Here is a 19,775-nt window from a genome sequence, read left to right as displayed (position 1 = left end):
AACATGACTTCCTACCCATTTGAACTTGGAGAGACTGAGCAGGCCTTCTTTCTTCTGCTGGATTTCTGAGCTTGGTTCTGGCATCTATCAAAAGGATACTTCTCTGAGACATCATGAGGACCCTCCATTTCCTTCTGATCTCCACACTTAGTAGCCAACACAGGCCTGTAGGGGTGAGGTTGGCAGCTGAAATCTGGAGTTTAAATTTCTGATCAGATATTTATTAGCGATACAGCTTTGGATAATTTGTGACCTGTGTCATCTTCATCTTGTCAAGCCTCAAGTAGTCCTTTTCTCTGGGGTGTTGATAGATACTTTACCTTCAAGGCTTACACAGGGCCTACACTCCAGCTATTGTCTCTCCTGCTATATGGGGTGGGAAGGACACTTTTGGAACAGTTTTTCTAGCACTACCTCCCTGTCAGCCTCTGTCTTTCTTCAATCAGTAAAAGGGGAGACAGGAATTGTCCCTACCTCTCCTTTTCCAGTTTCTTGGCTTTGCATAATATGTCCTATGTGTTTTAGATCCTTCCAGGGTGGAGAAGCGTGAGATCAAGTGTCCGACACCTGGCTGTGATGGCACTGGGCATGTTACTGGGTTGTATCCTCATCACCGTAGCCTGTCTGGCTGTCCCCACAAGGACAGAATCCCTCCAGAGAGTGAGTAGCTCCATGCAGAGTTATCCCAAGGATTAAAGCTCAGGGTCCTGTGATATAAGACAGGGGACAGTCTGCTCAAATGTTCACCTTCAGATACCAGCCTGACTCAGAAGACTAAATAAATACATCCTGTGGGAGGGATTGTCGGTATTGCTTGAGCTGGGAAGGGGGAGGCTTAGGATTAGGATGTGGATGTCTGTCCTTATTCTTAGGCTGGAAGTAGAATTTATGAAAATTAAGTTCAGAGTTGTGGATCAGAAATTAGAGTCTAGTTTCTTCTATGGGAGGCAGGGTCCAAGCGGGAAGGGCATGCTTGACTGCGTTTTATTAGGCTCAGAGTGCTATGTCTCCCTGTTTACACAGCTGCAGTCTTTGTACAGAACCTCTGCATCTTCCTTGAGCTGTTCTCTATTACAGTCATGCCTGCTCTCATTTGTTCTCCCTGGTTCTCTTACAGTCTTGGCCATGCATGAAAATGTGCTGAAGTGCCCCACGCCTGGCTGCACGGGCCAAGGCCATGTGAACAGCAACCGCAATACCCACAGAAGGTAGTGGATTGAGCTGGGACATGGTAGGGAATTAGAGATGGGCCCGCAGCATATGTCCCTGCCTGGGCCTCAAGCCCTTGTCTGGGAAGGGCTCTCCCTGCTTTGGCAGGTGGCCATTCACTTGTGTTGCTGCAAGTGCCCTGCGGATGGAGGTGATCCTATGAGAAGTCTGATACTGTTGTGATGAGAGAAAGTGGAGACCATGTCTTGCCCATTTTCAGAAAACCTCTGCATACTAGCTCTTGCTCATGGGTGAAAGGAAAAGCTTGAACATCAATAGGAATGTCAGTGCCCAGAGTTATTTTGAGGGAGTGGTGAGATCAGGTGGATGCGGGGCTTCCAGACTACTGTCCAGATCTATCTGTTGTCTTGTCTTATTCAGGGGGGGACTAGCCATGCCACACCAAGAGTGTTTTCAGGCTTGGTAAAGTCTGTCTGGGCCCAAGCAGTTATGTACTTAGTTGGGAGGAATACCTGGGCTTTAGAGGTCACTTTGTTGGAAAAAAGTCTGTTCCTTAGAGATGTGCTGGCTCAGAAGCTGGTAGCTGAGCTCACAGTAGATCCTGGGGAGGGTGAGCATACATACTCCAGGGCAGTACCTAGGTTGTGGTCTGAGTATAGCCTTTGGCTTCCCTGAGATACCCTACAGAATATGTAGGCATGATTCTAGAATCCAGTCCAGGCACTGGAAAGAGCAGAGGACAGAGATGAGGAAGAAGAGGGAGAAGAAGGAGAAGAGGGCTACATTTGTCACATATGCATGTAGAGGAATCCTTTGCCTACAGTTTGTGGAACTTTAGGGTATATTTCATTTTCTGTGAATTATCCCAAAAGAAATGGCCCGAGAAGTTTGTCCTTTGTGGGTTCAGGACAGATCTGGACAGATAATCTGTCCTGTAGAAATGACAGGTGTGTTACTGGCTCTGGGCTTTATGTGCCTAGAGATCTTATATCTGAATGGTGTTGCTTCCAGAATCACATATTTGGCAACCTGGCACAAGCATGTCTTGGAGGAAAAAGGCTCAGATGTCTCTCCTTTTCCTTCCTCTAGTTTGTCTGGGTGTCCCATTGCTGCTGCTGAAAAATTAGCCAAATCTCATGAGAAGCAGCAACTGCAGACAGGAGATCCTCCCAAAAATAACTCCAATTCAGATCGGATCCTCAGGTGGGTGAGATAAGCTACTAAACTGAAGGAGTGTCAGCAGGGACTTCAATGTTAGGGCTTTGTGGTATGTGTGTGCCTCTTGGCTCACAGGGCACATCTTTTGCACTTAAAGAGCCTTGTTCAAGGTGCAAACAGCTGCCTGACCTTAGCTATTCTAAGACAGCTGATATAGTCAGTGAAATTATTCAGGGTTAGTATGTGAAGATAGCAGAGTGCACCAGTTGAGGGCCTCACTATAGGGGGAGCACCTAGTTGTCCTTATGTCTCCCCACTTCAGAATGGATCCTATCCTAGGACAGGGGGAAGGAGGGCACAGGACTTGCTCCCCTGAGTGCTGCCTCCTGTGGGTACTAAGCATCTGAGACAACAGCAGACATTGGTGCATGTAGGTGTGTGCATGTCTTTATATATGTACACCCGTATGAAAAAGTTTACACATGGATTCAAATGCATGTGTGTGCATGCTATCATTAGGTGCCTCCTGAGAGAGCAATCAGAACAAATCTGCTTAGTGACTCTCCATATAGTTAACCTTGGAAATAAGGTTACAAATAAGGCCAGAGGCTTGGGGTCATGTCCAAGACACCATTCCTGGATTGCTTGTCTTCAGAGACTTCTTTGAAATCAACTATAGTCCCCTGCTGGGGCTGGAGGCTCATTGGAGTCACTGAGAGTACACTGTTATCTTTGGTCCTCACTAGCAAGATACACAACTCTCCATTTTCCTTAAAATGTAGAACTCACAACTCCTTCTTTCTGTTCTATGTTTTTCTTTTCATACATAGTGTGGGAGACAGGACCATGTACTCAGCAAAGCCTGACTTGGTACTATTACCACCTTGCAGGACCCCTGACCACAGGCTTCCTTCTTGGCTGCTTTCCTTGGCAGTGCCATGCCCTGGTCATTCCCTGGCCCATTTCTGAGGGACCTTCAGTCACAAACCACAGCTTAGTGGGGATAGGGACTTACTTTCCTACTTTGTGGAGTATCTGTGTCCCATCCATAGACACCTTTGACATGGTAGGTTCAAGGTAGCATAGGTGTCTATCTTATTTGTTCTTCCTTCCAGTTTCTTGCCAGTTGCCAGCTAATCCTTTCCCCAAAGAGTGACACCAATGTAGAGGTCAAATTAAATGTCTCCTTGCTGGTATCAGATGGTCTTGCTCTTGCAACTTCACCAAGAGTTGCTGAGCCCAGTGTCCAGCCTAGGATTCACTCCCCAACAGGGCCCGTCCCACCAGTGCTCCAGTGTGATCACCACAGGAACATAAGAGTGGTCTTACAGTGTCAACCTGCTGGCTCTCTCCTTATGCCACATTTAAGTGTTTGAGGTCCTCACCGTCATTCCCAAGTACCACAGATCACTGGAGTCATTGCTTATTTTCTACAGGAACAAGGAGAGATAGGGCACTTGCTGGAGCTCTCTTCCCCCTTCCATTTCTCCTCCATTCTAAGCTTCCTGTTCAGAAACTCACTTATTGTGTGGTTGAGCTCTTGGAACCTGTTCTTTTACAGTTTGAGGAAAGTTTAGACTTGCTACTTTGGCATACTGTTAGCATGAAAACACTATTTCTTTTGGGTTCTATTGTTTCCTCCTTGTAGGCAATTATTAACACTGATTATAAGCCTAATTCTGGGGCCCTTTACCCTGGGAGGCAGAATTCTAGCCAAAAATTAGGGGCAGGGTGTTGGGTGTGTGTGTCTCCCTGTGTTTTCCTTATCACCTGGCTGCATGAAGTCCTGGCTTGGGCACTGGAGGGTGGGGGGAGAGGTGGCATGGGGTCTCTGGGTCTCAACCTCACAGGCTCTGCATCTCTGTCTCACACTGCAGGCCCATGTGCTTTGTGAAGCAGCTTGAGGTTCCTCCTTATGGGAGCTACCGACCCAATGTGGCTCCCGCCACGCCCAGGGCCAACTTGGCCAAGGAGCTGGAGAAGTTCTCCAAAGTCACCTTTGACTACGCAAGTTTTGATGCTCAGGTTTTTGGCAAACGTATGCTTGCCCCAAAGATTCAGACCAACGAAACCTCACCCAAAGCCTTCCAATGTAAGTTGAGGAGAATTGTTTAATGTCTCTCCTCTCACATTACTCCTGAGTGGGGGAGGAATTCTCTTGGGAGTTCGGAGGGACAGGGTGTGGGCCTGAGCCCTCACCACTTCTTTACCTGCCCCAATGGGCCAGTTGTGGCATCCTTAGGGCCTGCATCTTACTTATCCATGTTTACAATGAACCTTTATGTGTTTCCTAATTATTTATGAAGAAAATCATGGGTCTGTTATGGGCGTGTGTGGCCGGAGGCTTGAGAATTACTTCACTAATGTGATCTGCCCTAGGGTGTCCACTTCCAGCAATACCTCTAAGGAGGGCCCAACAGAATAGGGTGGTAATGTGACAAGAGGCTTCTTGGTTTCCTGAATAGGGACCATCTTACTGGAAATGGTATTGTCTGTGACATTAGCCACACATTTCAAGGTCAGTTATATTGGAAAAAGTAGTTTCTGGCAATATTCTAGAACAATCATCCCTGCCTTTTCTTGCCACTTACCTCACTTCTTTGTGGTTAACCTTGGAAATGCATGAAAGATAGAAAAGTACCCTGTGCCCTAGAGGGATCCTGACTTTTCCCAGTTGATCTTGTCAAATCCACAGACAGCAGGAACAAGTTTCCAAGTTATTGGGATTATAGTTTTTAGGGTTAGTGGCCCTTGGGATGCGTTTTTTCTAGACTCCAGCAGACTGCTGGCCATGCTCAAGTGTCTCAAAGCACATTCACTTGCTTAGAAGCTGTGATGGCATTGCTGGGGAGGGGCTCAAAATGAGTTTTCCACTTGTCTGAATCTTTCTGGAAATACCAGTGATTTCTTGGTTACTCACAATATCACTTCTGAGAATGATTTTAAAGCTACAGCATAATGTATTATTAAGAAAGATAATACTATACCTTCATTTATGGTATCCTACTTATGCCTTGTTGCTTTATTAAGGTAGCAAAAATTATTAAGAACATAAAGTCACCAAAAGTGTAGCAACAGCTTATGATATGATGGGACAAATTGTCCGTGTGTGTGGTATTACAAATATGTATCCTATCTACAGAATTATTTAGCCTCTAAGTATTTGTTGATGGACAAGATATTTGCTTGTTTGAAATTACCAAGTCTGTTGAGTATATTTCTAGAATTTTATTATTTCTGCCCAAACTTTCTTTTATCATATCTTCTCTAGGCTTCGATTACTCTCATGATGCTGAGGCTGCACACATGGCTGCCACTGCCATTCTGAACCTCTCCACTCGATGCTGGGAGATGCCAGAGAACCTCAGCACAAAGCCACAGGACCTCCCCAGCAAGGTGAGCATACCATTCTGAAGTCCTTAGGGTAGAGAAGAATAGGCAGAGTTTATACTGAGAAATTTACAGCAAGGAAGAGGCTGGTGCCAAGGGCAATGGGAACTAGTTGATGTTTATTTTAAAATATTATGCACGTATGTGTGTGCTGTTGTGAGCTGCTTCATATAGGTGCTGGGAATTGAACTAAACCTGGTTCTCTGCAAAAGTAATACATGCTTTTAATCACTGATACATCTCTCTATCCCTTAGTTGGTATTTTTTATTATCTTTATCATGGCTCAGATAATCCAAGAGAGTAGATGAGTGACCATGGAAAGAGTTGGAGTGCTATGCAACTCAAGGTCAGGCTAATGCCATGTTCCCGTGTTCTCTTCCGGAAGCTGGTAGAAACTGACATATCTTGGAGTAAGGGACCTGTTCTCACTCAAGCTTGTGGTGGTTTCAAGGGGTTGACTTCTTTTTTTTTTTTTTTTTTCGAGACAGGATTTCTCTGCAGCTTTAGAGCCTGTCCTGGAGCTAGGGGGTTGACTTCTTAATCTGCAGAGGAGAGTGGGACTGTAGGGCTTCTTCACGTGAAGTGACGATGTGGTTCTTTCCTCTCAGCAGATCACATTCTTAGGAAGGGGCTCAGTTCGCCAACCCATATTCTTAACCTTCGTATTTACAGGCTGTGGACATTGAGGTAGATGAAAATGGAACTCTGGACTTGAGCATGCATAAACATCGCAAGCGGGAAAGCAACACTTTTCCCAGCAGTGGCAGCTGCGGTAGCAGCCCTGGTGTCAAGTCTCCTGATGTCTCTCAGCGCCAGAGCACTACCAGTGCCCCCAGCAGCTCCATGACCTCACCCCAGTCCAGCCAGGCATCCCGCCAGGATGAGTGGGACCGTCCTCTAGACTACACCAAACCCAGTCGCCTTCGAGAGGAAGAGCCTGAGGAGGTTGGTGCCAGGGCCCTGTGTGTAGCCTGAGTGTAGGCTTGCAGTTGCTTTCAGGGTTACTGTGAACACTGTTTTTTTTCCTAGATATTTTTTCCTTGTGAGGTTCACATAGAGACCCCTAGGTCTGTCTCTTTTCACACAGGATTCTTCATCTGCAGAGCATCTGAAATTCAGGTTACAGTCTCCACCAAAGGTTTCACCTGCATTGTTCAGTCTTGTTCCATAAAGAGGGTGGGTTGTCTCACCTCTGTAGAATTTAGTGGCTAGCAACAATGTAGACTTTACAAAGAGGAGAGGGATGTCTCATATTTCTTGGAGATGATTTGGGAAAATATTGTTTCCTTCATTTTGTGAGCTTTTCCTCAAAAGCTAAGCTCTGGTCTCCCCAGGCTGCATTGCTTCACTTCCCCAGCATATCCCATCCAACACAGTCGCTGTCCAGAGTTATTTGATGCCTGGTTCCGTGGACTAGGGCAGTGAGGAATTCCTGACACAGGGCATTGGGCATGGGAGTCCTTGTGGTGGGCAATGGCCTGAATCCCCAAGAGCATGACTGACTGGTGAGACAGGCAGTAACTTGAATCAGAGTCTAAGTTGGAGTATTCCCTTTCCTATTGTTCTACACCTGAGTATAAAATGTGTGGTCTAAGGTGTGAGTTTCTCCACCCTACTAGGATGCTTCCTAAGAAACACTCTGGACAAACAGTGTGAGATAAGCAATCTCCACTTTCTGGAGGGACTATCTGGAGGGAGTAGGACCATATAACTCTAGGATGTTGGTGAGGTAGTCTCCTCCTGCCCCTGGCGATCTACTTGCCTGTAAGTTAGTCCCCATTTCAAACCCTTTCCACCTTGGGTATAACTCAGGATTGCTCCATTTTGGGTGAGATAGACTGGGCTCCTGGTCTAGGTAACAAGATATAGTTAACAGCCCCCTTGGGTCTCACTAATGGAGTCCTGCAGTGAGCACTTACGGTAGGGAAGTACACATCTATCTGCCTCTGTGGAAACCAAATCATTCTTGCACTAGACAGGAGCCCTAGTATAAGCAGGGGTGCCCTCTATGTAGTATCTTCATTGTCTTCTCTCTTTCTTGGGCCTATATCTTTGCAAGATTCATGCTTTATGTCCAGGGTTAAGTTGTTCCATGGTCTGCTAAACATGACTTCTCAGCTTCTTTATTAGGTTGTGGGTTGGTGGATGTCTTGGTACCCCTACCTGCCTTTTCCTTAGCTCTAGTTCAGCTCTGGTCTTTTTATTATATCAGCATATCCTCTTGAAACATCATTGTCTTCCCTGGAATGAGATGCCATTTGTAGTGGGATCTCCGAGGTCCTAAGATCCACCTGTTGAGGCCTGTCCCATACCCCATGGGCAGCCTTTGCCAACTGTTCACAAACCCTTCCTCTCCCAACCTTTCCTAGTCATATTTAACCCCCAAAAGCTCTTAGGGTAGGCCTTCCCATCCCCCTCCCTCTGCCCTGGATTCCTTACTTAGACCCTCCTCCTTACTTCAGTCCTGCCCAATGGCTCACCAATTTTGATAGCAACTGTCCTGATATCATGGGTACTCTGAGCCCCTTTTCTCCAGGGCCTCTACTTCCTGGCATCACTGACCTTGAAGACTTGTCTTAAGTGTGTCCTTCTGGGGACCTTTGTCCAGTTGCTCAGGCAAACAAATCACTATCTTAGAGCTTTGTTTAGTGACAAGAATCATAATAGCTACTGCAGGTTGGCTTCCCAGAGCTGCTTTGTGGACTGTGGTTTCACAGGTTTTGCTTATTTGAGGGTTGCCTCATTTTAGATATAGTGCCTGAATAGCCTGTTAAAATCTATAGTAAGATGGTACATTCCTAGAATGTAAAATCTGGTGTACTTGTTTTGCTAAAAGCAGTTATTCTAAGGCTGTAGGACCCCTGACTTTCAATGGAAGAGTTGTTGTTTCTAACTCCCTGTGCCACACCCATGAGGCTTCGGGTAGTCAGAAGATACCCACAGACCCACAGTTGAATTAGTGGTGTTTGTCAAGTGTCTGATCTGGCCAAGGCCATCAGAGCGATCACAAGCTTATTATGATTATCATTAAGCTACGAGTATGTTATCTAGCTCAGCTTTGGGATACATCAGCAACCCTATTTAGTGCTTGCTGATAGTTGAGCTTTAAAAATACTGCATTCAGGTGTTCATTCAGTGGTAATTTGGCGGAGGTTGACCCAAATCAAGTGTCCTGGCCTTCCTAGTGTGATCTTCTGTCTTGAAGTAGGTAGGTTTTCCTCCCTCTTTCATAAGGCAAAACATTTTATGGATACTACTGAAGGGTACCTCTTTGTTGCCCACTGTGTTGGACATCTGGCTTCCTTGCCAGTTGTTAAAATATTCCCTGCTGGTTTGTTTTTGTTTTTTTTGTTTTTTTTTTTTGTTTTTGTTTTTTCAGTCAGAGCCAGCAGCACATTCTTTTGCTTCTTCTGAAGCAGATGATCAGGAGGTGTCAGAAGAGAACTTTGAGGAGCGGAAGTACCCAGGGGAAGTCACCCTGACCAACTTTAAGCTGAAATTTCTTTCCAAGGACATAAAGAAGGAGCTTCTCACGTAAGTGCTACTTTGGTAGATTGCCTTCCCAGGAATCTTGGGAAAGCAGGTCTGGTCCCAGAACTCAGCAACCACCTAGTTCCGGGTAGTTCACAGTGTCGTGTTTTCTGTCAGCTCTGCCATGAGCTGACTATGAACATGAACCTCTAAAAGCAATTAAGAATCAGGAAGCTCCTCTGGTCCAGCCCACAATACAGAACAGAATAGGGCAAGATGAGGATTGTAGTCACAGGCTGAGAGGTTCATAAACACCAGCTCTTAGCTCTGACTGCTGCTGGACCTCAGACTGGAACAAGCAGAACTTTTTTAAAAAATAGGGAAAGCTGCAGAGAAACCCTGTCTCGAAAAACCAAAAAAAAAAAAAAAAATTATTTATTTATTTATTTATTATGTATACAATACTCTGTCTGTGTGTATGTCTGCAGGCCAGAAGAGGGCACCAGACCCCATTACAGATGGTTGTGAGCCACCATGTGGTTGCTGGGAATTGAACTCAGGACCTTTGGAAGAGCAGGCAATGCTCTTAACCTCTGAGCCATCTCTCCAGCCCCCCAAGCAGAACTTTTTAATTAATCTCTAATGCCACATGTCCTTAAAAGACTATGAAGGGTTGGGGGAGGGTTGAAGGGGAGGGGAGAGGCAGGGAGGGAAGCAGAGAAAAAATGTAGAGCTCAATAAAAATCAATAAAAAAAGACTATGAAATGTTATGCCTAGAACTTTTTCCACTAGTGATCTAACCCTTACCTGTGCTCATAGCTAGTTTTATGGAGGATATAGGGATCCTCCTCTCCTTAAACTGCACCCCACTAGTTTCTTCCTACCTTGGTATCTGACCTTTCCAGAGTGGCTGGATCTATGTTTTCACTCTCAGAGAAGAGTGTGCTGTTTAGGAGCTGGAGAAGGGAGGAGTGCCCCCCCCCACATGTTCATGAGTACACATTTGTACACACAGCATGCATATGTAAACACAGCACTCCTGCTTCAGAGGCATCCTTACCTCAAGTTCCCTTTCCTTCTTGAGTTAAGTCGTATAGGAGAAATTTCCAGTCCCAGAGTGAGGGCTGTGATCTGAGGATGTCCACCTGCCTTTAGTTGACTTGTTCTGGGGGAAGGCCTGCAGGTATGTATGGCCCTCTGTTCTGATGCTCTTTTTCCTTTGTCCAGCTGTCCCACCCCTGGCTGTGATGGCAGTGGTCATATCACCGGGAACTATGCCTCCCATCGCAGGTTCGTGCCCTGCTCCTCTGGCCTGACTCCAGTGCTCTGTGTGTGTGTGTGGGGGGGTGTCTTTCTCCTCATCTCCTTTGCTCCTCTCTATGGCTCACCCCATATCCCATCTCTTCTCTTTCAGCCTCTCTGGTTGCCCTCTTGCTGACAAGAGCCTCAGAAACCTCATGGCTGCCCACTCTGCTGACCTCAAGTATGTTTGCGCTCACTGACTGCCTATTTCTTGGGCAGCTCCCTGGCTTTGCTCTCTCTTTAATGAGGCTCCTACCAAGTCAGCCTTCTCTCAGATACCATCCCAGGCTGGTCCTGCTTTCCTGGGATGGGGAAGAGGAGCAGGGCTTGAAAGGGATGACTCTGCTTGGCTGGGCTGTTGTCCTTGCCCCTGTGACCCTGCTTTGAGCAATCTGACCTCTAAGCACTGTCCATCTCTCTCACTTGCCGGGCCAGAGCTCCTGTGCACTCCCGAGAACTCTGACAGGGCTGCCGGGCCTGCTTTTCCTACTACCATTCTAAATACCGAGAAAAGCTGGAACTTAACTGTGCCTTAGTGGCTACAGGCTACGGGCTCTTGTCAAAAAAAAGCTATCACTAAAAGTGCCAGAGAATGCTCCTTGCTTTCCTTCTCCCCATGCCTTGGCTGCTCTGTTTCTCCCTGGTGCCCTGCCAGCCCTACTCAATGTTCTTGCCTTCTCTTTGCTGTCTCTCCATGCTTCTGTGCCTCTCTGCCTTAACACTTAGGCAGAGCAGGTTCTGTGGAAACCCACAACTGTCAATTTGCCTGATAGTCCTCAGAAGTGAGGAGCAGTACCCAGAGGTTTCCAGGCATCTGTTTTCTTGGAGCTGGAGCTGGGGCGTCCATTGTTTTTGGTTTTCATTTTCTCTGTTGACCTGTGACATTATAGCCTTCATGACCCTGAGCTGTGATTACCTTGTCCAGGAGACCAGAGCTGAGGAGAAACCTTGATACTGGGAGATACTGTCCTGTTCTTCTGTTCCTCACAGCAGGACCAGCCCCCCCCCCCACAAGTCCTTTTGGATAGGTGTTCCGAATCCAGGCCAAGACCCACTGCGTCTGTTTGGGGAACAGACAGGTGATGGATACTGGAGCTAGAATGCTGACAGCAAAAGGGACTTGCGCTGATTTATGCTAGGACAGAAATTCTTGGGTTTTTAGTACCCACTCTGTGTTTCACTCGAACTAGCTCCATTCCTTCTGTTAGTGAATGTCATGTTCATACCTTGTAGACTCACATACTTTCTCATTTACGTACAACACTGTAGTCTAGTCCTGAAACTCAGAGTTGGAGGAGTCCTGTAGGCTCAGTGAACACCTCCCCACACTTTTTTTTATTATCTTTGTATTTATTATATTTGTATTCTTACCTACCCTCACACGCATTTTTATATCCAATTCTGCTTCGTTTTCCAATTATGATTAGGGTTCATGGATTTCTAACACAGGGCCTAGAGAACTCTCTGTTTCAGGATCACCGAACATTGTACTGAGGGCTAACAGGAGGAGACTTGACCGATCCAGCCCTGGGAGGCTCTGCACCATAAATCTGTGAAAAACTTCAACACAAACCTTCTGTGGGCACAGCAGAGGAAAGTCTCCTTGCATGGGTGGGCGTCTCAGGTGTCCCCACTGCCTCCAAAGCTTTTATTGTCTCAGAGCTCTTTCTGGGTCCATTGCCTCATGGCTCAAGACTCCAGGAGACTCTTAGAAGAAGGTGACCATGACCTATCCCACAATTCCTGATACCCCAGTGTTCCTGGGATCCTTGTCCTGTCTGGGTGGCCATCAGGCTGGCCAAAACAGTGCAAATGGAGTTCTTTTTGTGGCCTCCGTATATATGGAAAAACAAAGACATGCTCGGGCATGTTCTCTGTTTTTAAACAAGTTCCAGGGTCATTTACTCTCCTTCTCTGTATGAACAGGGGCTGCCTTGAGCTTCTCAGTTCACATGGTAGGAGTATACATATACATATACATATACATATACATATACATATACGTACTACCCTACACTGTGGAGGCATGTCAGGCTATAGTGAGGGTGGACAACACCTCTGCAGCATAGGAATGAGGCACCGAGGGAGATCTGAGATGTCACCAATCATTACTTAGGTGTAGATTGTTCCTTTGTTCCTTCTTTACAAGCAAGACAGAAGCAGATGATAGACAGGGTGAAGGCAGTTCTAGCTCTTGTGACAGCTTCCATAACGAGCATATGGAAAATACCTAGTCCTCTTACCTCATGGACACTGTCCTCTTTGAGCATAACTTACAGGAAAGCCATCAAATAACACATTAGCAAGGAATACAGAGCATTCTCCTGTGTGCTAGGCACTTGCCTGTTCTCTGGGAGCCATAGACCCTCTCAAGACTCACTGGTGATATTAGGTATATCTGCATCTTACCCTGATGCCACTCATAACTCAGAGGCCTGGGTTGCTATGTGGTCACTGGGTGACCACTGCTTTTTGTTCTAAACCTCTGCTGGATACTTCCTTGATATGAAGACAAGGAGCAGGAGCCCTGGTCCTCAGACTGGGCTTTTTCCCACTAAAAGGAGAAAGAAACTATTTTCATTTCCCTGTACTTGTACTTATGGAAAGGAGGGCCACCATGGTGGTAATGTAGCAGCTATACCATTATATGGCCTCATGAAGACTAGAGAAAGATTTGGGTGGGTCAACTGCCTGATCACCAAAGAAGCACTGTGAGGGACACAAAAGTCTGGGCAGACACACAGAGGAAGATCTGAGGGGTCAGAAAAAAAAAAATCACAAGAACTGGTGTCAGCTGTTCCATCCTCTGGAATGCCAGACTCCTAGCTTTTGTCCTTCTTATAAAAAATACTACGTTCCAAAGGTCAGACACTGGGGACAGAAAGTTAGACACTTTCCAAGGCTAGGGTGCCATAGAGCAGCACTTTGGATAACCAACACCAAATGCTGTTTCCCACAAGATGGCACTGTAATTAGGAGCAAGATGCAAAGCAGCAGAGCTATGGGTCCACCTCCAAATCAACCCCATTCAATCAGCACCTGCTGTCTATTTCCATTTGGGAGAAAATAACTCAAGAAGAGTTCATCATGTTCATAATATTAAAGTTTATGGAATAACTTTATGGAATATGTTCATGAATTTTGTATTTCATGTTTCTGATTTTACCCTTGCTGGGGTCCATCAACCTATAAAAGTCACTGGCTGAGTTCTACATTCACCACGCAGGAATCAGTGGCCATACAGTGGGTACTCATGGGTACCTCTCTCAGTTCTTATGATTAGACCTAAAGCTTAGATGTGTTCTGGATAACCAGATGTGACTGGAACCCAATAGAAGTCTAAGCTGGGAGCCCACAACCTCCTTTGGATGCAATGAACACAACAGACGGTACCCAGTGCCCTGTCTTGGTGTCCGATGTAAAGCTGATCTCATTCAGCTACATTTCTCTTGACTTCCTGGGCTCCACTAGGAGTGGCTGGGCTTCATACTGAGTCTGTGATATGACCTTATTGATACTGAAAACCTGTTGAACGTTGGGGCGGCTGACCAATCCCTTGTCTGGGGGCGTGGCCGCTCCAGGGGCAAAACATACCTTTAAAAGAACTGGGTTTGGGTAGGTCCCTCCCTTCTTCTGCTTGGTTCTCTGCTCTTCGCTGGAACCTTGGCTCTGTAAGTGTACCCCACTTGCTCTCTTTATTAAAGCTGATTTATTCGAACAAGGCTATTTTTGGTTATTTCCAATCTCCGCCGACAGCCATGCTTCAGTTGCTGGCAATGGCAGGCTAAGGTATGTGGTGTTCTTTTGCAAAGAGGTGCAAAATTGGGGGATGGTTGTTTGATTTTGAGAGCTGAGTCCAAAGAGGCAAATATCTTTATGGGCTCTGGTCTCATCTTATGTTTCTCTGCAGGTGCCCCACACCTGGCTGCGATGGCTCTGGCCACATAACAGGGAACTATGCCTCACACCGGAGGTGAGTGGGGCCAAGGGTAGTGATGAAGGTTCTGACTTAGACAAAGTTCTAATGTTCTAAATAAGATATTAAAGTTGCCAGCAACTAGAGTCCACTTGCATCTCTTTTGATTTGTTGGTGCTTCCAGAATTGTTCAGGTATCCATATGCAGTAAAATCAAAAGTCAAAGTATCAGATTAGAGGCTCCTGAAGATGTTTCCCACTTCTGATGGTTCTGTTGCCTTGTTTGAAGGTCGTGTATGAGCCAACTCTGTTCCATAAGAAGGCATAACTGACGAGTCAGCTGACTGATTGATCCTTTCTTCCCTCCTTCCCACCCCCACAGGGGGCCACAGAACTTGAGGGAGTAGCGTGAGGCAGACAGTGAGGGAGCTGCTGTTCTGGGACTGAGGTGGCATATTTTCCTCTTTCAAAACCAGTTTGTCAGGCTGCCCACGTGCCAAGAAGAGTGGACTCAAGGTGGCGCCTACCAAGGATGACAAGGAGGACCCCGAGTTGATGAAGTATGTAGGTTTATACTGGCTCCTTCATTGTTTTAAAAAAAATCGAGGGTTTTTTTGTATGTTATAACTAAACAACAAAAAAATCAAAATAATGCCTTTTGAATACAAATCTGGGACCCCAGAATTTGGGAGGTTAGAAGCAGGATCATTGAGTTTAAGCCTTCCTGAGCTACTTAATAAGAACCTGTCTCAAAACCAAAACAAAATGAAACAACTTATTCTAGACTTTTCCTTATATCTGGCCATTAAATTGATTGATGATAATATTCATTTTTACAGAAGAACTGGAACCTGACACATTGTTTCCTGGATATTGAACCCAGAGCATGTTATCTGGGTTCAGGTCAGAGGTATTTTGGTGGGATTTTGGGAAGTTAAGTGCCCTACTGCCCTGACGTGGTTCTGGGATCCCCTATATTTTGTCTGACAAGAAGGCTCAGGTGTTTTAGAGGGCACTACATTAGGAAGATATTGTATCTTTGAATATCATGGGTTTGATCACCAGCATATCTGTCTAAAGCAGTGGTTCTCAACCTTCCTAATGCCTTGACCCTTTAAATATACAGTTCTTCATGTTGTGGTGATACCAAATCACAAAATTATTTTTGTTACTACTTCATAACTATAATTTTGCTACTGTTATTAATTATAATGCAAATCTCTGTGTTTTCTGATGGTCTTAGGAAAATCTTGTGGGTCATTCAAATCACAGGTTGAGAGCCCTTTGTCTAGAGCTAGTTAAGCAGAGAGTCTGGAGGAGCTAAAACTGGAAACTGGACCCAGCATAGGGACTAAAGAGGATATACTTGGTCTTTATTTTCAGGGAAGGTTGTTCAGGGAAGTAAACACTCATAGCTAGTATTTTGACCTTAGCTTGTGCTAAAGTATGGTCTATCTGATGCTGGGGGAGTTTTGTTTTTTGAGACAGGGTTTCTTTGTGGAGCCTTGGTTGTCCTGGAACTAACTCTGTAGACCAGGCTAGCCTCGAACTCACAGACATATGCCTGCCTCTGCCTCCCAAGTGCTGGGATTAAAGTGTAAGCCACCACCGTTTACCTAGGGTAATTTTTTAAAAAGTAGTTTTTTAAAAGCTGGGCCACTTTTAATCCTAGTACTTTGAAAGCAGAGACAGCAGATTTCTGTCATTTCAAGTCTAGCCTGGCCTGGTCTTCAGTGGGGGGAACAGAAAATAGATCATAGCAATGTGCTATTACCTTACCAGGGGTTCCAGAAAGTTCCCACATCTTTTGTGGTTCTTTTTTCTTTTTCTTTTATTTTTTTAAAATTTATTTATTATGTATTCAACATTTTGTCTGCATGCATGCCTGCATTCCAGAAGAGGGCATCAGATCTTATTATAGATGGTTGTGAGCCACCATGTTGTTGCTGGGAATTGAGCTCAGGACCTCTGGAAAAACAGTCAGTGCTCTCAACCTCTGAGCCATCTCTCCAGCCACCAAGATTTATTTAGTTTATGTATATGAAAGGTTTGTCTGCATATCTGTTTGCATATCAGAAGAGATCACCTAAGACTACAGTTATAGATGGTTGGGAGCAACCATATGGGTGCTGGGAATTGAACTTGGGACCTCTGAAAGAACAGCCAGTGCTCTTAACCACTGAGCCATCTCTCTGGCTCTTGTTTTTGTGTGGGTCTTAAGTGATACAAGTCCCTGAAGCAAAAATACAGTTGACTACTTCTATTCTCCTGTGGCAAGGTGGCCGGGGGTGGGGAATGATATGTCTTCTGGAGGCTTATGGACAAGTGCTTACCATCTGTGATGCAGTCTGTGGGTGCTTGTATCATTGTAAGAGTATTCTTCCTGTAGAGAGCAAGTTTCCTGCAGTACTCACCTGCAGGTGGGGGTATGCAATGTCACAGGCTCAAACAGGGGTGAGTCCCTAACCAATTTACCCAGGATATGGGAGTTTCAGAACTGACCATTAGTAAAGCGAACAGAGGGTTCTCCCAGGAGGTAAACAGTGGAAATGATGGCTCTGGTTTGGGGAGGTTGATCAGGATTTAGGTGCCTATTGAGGCTAGACCCAGTGGGTTTTCAAGAAGCAGTCCTTCCCTGACTATGTTGTTTGCTGAGCCAACAACAGCCAGACACTCACTCAGCAGAAACAACTTGACTGGAATCACTTTTCTTCTCAGAGCTTGTTCAAGCTGTGGTCAAAATCTAGTTGGACACAGAAGAGAAGCTTACACAGTATTACATCATTCAGAAGGGGTTGCCATCACCAACTGTTTTATTTAGTCTAATAAACTTTATATTTGGGTGTTAAATCAACAATGCAAAACACATGCTGGTTAAATCTTGGTGTGAAAAAATTATTTTTCTTCTTGAGAATCCAGGAATTTGCTTGGGATTATATGGATACCTTTATCAAGCATATCAGCAAGGACCCTGTGGGATGTGATACAGTTGGTGAATTTGAAAATGATTAAGGTTAAAATCGGTATTTTTCAAATTAGCTGGGGAAATAGTTTTCCTCTTTCTAAAGTACTGTCAAGTTTGCGTTTTAAAAACAAAAATTCTGCAACTAGGAAGAGACTGTGATCTTGATATTATGTAGACTAGATATCATGCAGCACTTACAGAATGGATTTCCTAACGTCATTATGACAAGAATGGGGTTCCTGCAAGTATTTACATTGTATAGAGCCTCCTCTCACTCAATAAAATATGTATAACTGACCATCATCTTTAAACAAGTGCACACTAAAGCAGAAACTTTAATGAATATAATAAGTCCTACAGAAGGATGGGATTTTGTTAGCAGGTATGAGTTGTAGTTTTGCAAGGGTTGTGGTAGAATTCCCATTCTTAATGGGTCATATAAGCACTGGTTGAGACTAAGTCATATCAACACTTTGAAGTCATAGAAGCCAACAGAAGTCTAGTGTGGAGGTCAGGTGTTGGTGCTTCCCTCACTCTATTTACCACTCCTGGAGGTCCATGTTGCCCCACCAACCCAGCGTCTGACAGTTATTCCTCTGTTCTGTGCTATCTTGGATCCATGTCTCATGTCACAGCACACATGACTTCTGTGCCCCACCGTGCGTTCTGGGAAAGATAAGCTTATCCGAAGATCATGGAAGCCTGTTAGCTCATGCTCTATTCATGTCCCAATGTGACGTCAAAGTCAATTATTTTTGAAGATTTGACACCATGGTTAAGAGAAAGGAATCATTCCTGAATACTGCTTACGCATGAGATTCCAGTGAACAGTAATGACTCCTCCTTGCAAGGGGGTTAGTAGTTTTTCAAGTGGTTAGGAAATGTCACCTGTCTGAAATGGCTGAAGAACCTATTTCAGCTGGGTATTCCAGTTTGTAATATTGAGGACTCAGTAGGGGTTCTATCCCAACCCTAAGATTGGCTGTCTTTGCATCCAGATTTGAGGAGCTAGACAATTGAATGTGAGCTATCTAGAGCCCGTGTGTGTGTGTGTGTGTGTGTGTGTGTGTGTGTGTGTACTCTTGGTGTGTCCTTATTTTAGGCTGCAGGCTGAGATCAACTTGTACTTGTGTACATTCTATGTTGTCTGAGGTCTACGTGGGCTGGAGGAGCAAGAAGGGAAGGAGAGGCAAGAGAGAGGGCCCTGGAAAAGATGGATAGGAAACTATCTCCAAGGGCTTCCTGGAGATGAGGTAGGGTACCACTTTGCTGCCGTTGCCTTGCTACTCTCTGACTGGGCATTGTACCCTATGCTCCAGGAACAGGATACAGTAGGAGACTATCTGGCAGCAGGAGACTGCTTCTGGTCCTCTGTCTTCCTGAAGATGTCCTGCCCTGACTTCTTTGTATCCAAAGAGAACTCTGTAAGGAAGGGCAACAGTATCCTTGGGCCATAAGTATTTTCCAGGTGCTTAGCATATAGTGAACATGTGACGAATGATGACTTAACAGTGTTTCATTTGTTGAAGAGGACTGAAAGTTTTTAGATTGAAAATCTTGTTCTGGGCACTGGGTTGAAGGATTTGAGAACCCTGCAAAGCCAGGTCCCCTGTGATCACCTCAGTCTTTCTGTGTCTAGGTGCCCAGTTCCAGGCTGTGTGGGGCTCGGCCATATCAGTGGCAAATATGCCTCTCACAGGAGTGCTTCTGGCTGCCCGCTGGCTGCTCGGAGGCAGAAAGAGGGTACTCTCAATGGTTCATCTTTCTCCTGGAAGTCGCTGAAGAATGAGGGCCCTACTTGCCCAACCCCAGGCTGTGACGGCTCTGGCCATGCAAATGGCAGTTTCCTCACCCACCGAAGGTACCTGACCCACATGTCAGCAATCAGGGACATAACCCCTGGGTAGGGGAAGCAATCCAGTACTCAGTGGGACCAGCAGTTCTGCAAGGGAAAGTAAGACCCAAGTAGCTGAATGAGAGAAGTCATGGAAGCTGTTGGTACCAGATGGTGTTTGTTTTGCTTTCAGAATGTGTTTGTTCTAATAAGTATTCCTCTGTGCATTAATGTTTATTGTCCCTATGAGCAGTGCTATGTTACACACGGAGACCATAATGAATAGACTCCTATCTCTGCTCATATTTGACTTCTCATCTCCTATACCTTGTGTCCTGGCCCTTACATTGGGACCTGTTTTATTGGGGTGGGAGGGAAGGCTTGCTTTGCAAGGGACCTGGTAGCTAACCCTCTTCTTGCCCAGACAGTGCGCATTCTGTCCACAATACCTATCATGGCTGAGTTGGCTTTGCTTCACCAGACCCCCTTCTACTCTGTTCTAAGAAGTTACTAGCCTTACCCAGTAACCGTTGTCTGGAGTGAAAACCAGTACCTACTCCCTTCTTT

General features: G+C 45.5%; 1 protein-coding gene across 2 annotated transcripts in view; it reads left to right on the top strand.

Moving 5' to 3' along the window:
• Myt1 (myelin transcription factor 1) overlaps window positions 1-19,775 on the top strand; it is a 42,229-nt gene that overhangs the window by 17,445 nt on the left and 5,009 nt on the right. Inside the window, exons 7-18 of one of the 2 annotated variants that reach the window (XM_038330562.1) lie at window positions 526-660; window positions 1,118-1,208; window positions 2,260-2,373; window positions 4,206-4,420; window positions 5,600-5,724; window positions 6,392-6,664; window positions 9,099-9,253; window positions 10,419-10,481; window positions 10,606-10,674; window positions 14,404-14,466; window positions 14,886-14,969; window positions 19,014-19,235. In XM_038330562.1, the coding sequence (XP_038186490.1) occupies window positions 526-660; window positions 1,118-1,208; window positions 2,260-2,373; window positions 4,206-4,420; window positions 5,600-5,724; window positions 6,392-6,664; window positions 9,099-9,253; window positions 10,419-10,481; window positions 10,606-10,674; window positions 14,404-14,466; window positions 14,886-14,969; window positions 19,014-19,235 (1,609 nt within the window). The remainder of the gene's footprint in view (window positions 1-525; window positions 661-1,117; window positions 1,209-2,259; window positions 2,374-4,205; window positions 4,421-5,599; window positions 5,725-6,391; window positions 6,665-9,098; window positions 9,254-10,418; window positions 10,482-10,605; window positions 10,675-14,403; window positions 14,467-14,885; window positions 14,970-19,013; window positions 19,236-19,775) is intronic. The other variant, XM_038330561.1, reaches the window with a different exon arrangement.

Source organism: Arvicola amphibius, chromosome 5 (assembly GCF_903992535.2).
Source record: "Arvicola amphibius chromosome 5, mArvAmp1.2, whole genome shotgun sequence".
Classification (NCBI taxonomy): domain Eukaryota; kingdom Metazoa; phylum Chordata; class Mammalia; order Rodentia; family Cricetidae; genus Arvicola; species Arvicola amphibius.
The sequence above is the reverse complement of the archived record's forward strand: the minus strand, read 5'-3'. Positions and strand labels throughout refer to the sequence as shown.